Source organism: Galeopterus variegatus, unplaced genomic scaffold (assembly GCF_000696425.1).
Source record: "Galeopterus variegatus unplaced genomic scaffold, G_variegatus-3.0.2 Scaffold4122, whole genome shotgun sequence".
In the NCBI taxonomy this organism is placed as follows: domain Eukaryota; kingdom Metazoa; phylum Chordata; class Mammalia; order Dermoptera; family Cynocephalidae; genus Galeopterus; species Galeopterus variegatus.
Window position 1 is genome coordinate 44,492 of NW_007730233.1, and position 657 is coordinate 45,148.

General features: G+C 60.1%; 1 protein-coding gene across 1 annotated transcript in view; it reads right to left on the minus strand.

Annotated features, from left to right (window-relative positions):
• Positions 1 to 657, minus strand: part of TRPV6 (transient receptor potential cation channel, subfamily V, member 6) — a 17,377-nt gene that overhangs the window by 6,383 nt on the left and 10,337 nt on the right. The window contains exon 4 of the mRNA XM_008586794.1: positions 258 to 356. Within this exon, the coding sequence (XP_008585016.1) occupies positions 258 to 356 (99 nt within the window). The remainder of the gene's footprint in view (positions 1 to 257; positions 357 to 657) is intronic.

Here is a 657-nt window from a genome sequence, read left to right on the forward strand (position 1 = left end):
CCTGGTGATTGGGCATGAGGTCCAGGGACTGCAGGTGGCTCCCACGTCCATCATAGGACAGTAGCAAATTGTACATCTGGCAGGCAAAGGTTTTGTTGGGCTGGAGGGTGAGGATGTGCAGCACTGTGTTTCCTGGGAGAGGACACGGGGTGAGAGGTGGCCATAGGCCCAAAGTGGGTGTTCCCATTCCCACCCTGGAGTCAGCCTGAGGGCGGTCCCAGCTCCTCCCTCACCCCCCTGCACATCCTAGCTCTTACCCAGGGAGTCCCGGGCCCGGATGTCTGCTCCGTACTCAATGAGCAGCCGCACGATCTCCTTGTTGCCCACACAAGCAGCAAAGGACAAAGGGTGCTCCCCTGGGGACACAGATGGGTATGTGGCAGGAGAGTGCAGGATCACAAGATGGGGTGGGCAGTTTGCCCAAACCGATGCCTCCTCCTCCCCCATGTCTCACAGCTCGGGGGTTGGGGAGGCTTGTCTAGCAGAGCAAGTGGAAGGGACAGTGCAGAGGGTCATGGGGAGATTGGGTCTCTGGCCTAATTAAGCCCTCTAAGGGCGGCCCCTCCCAGCTTCAGACGGACCCTCCTTAGCCCACTCTCCCCTTGACCTTGCCCAACTCTCCACCTGTCCTTCCTCCCAGCCTGGCCCTGGATCTCA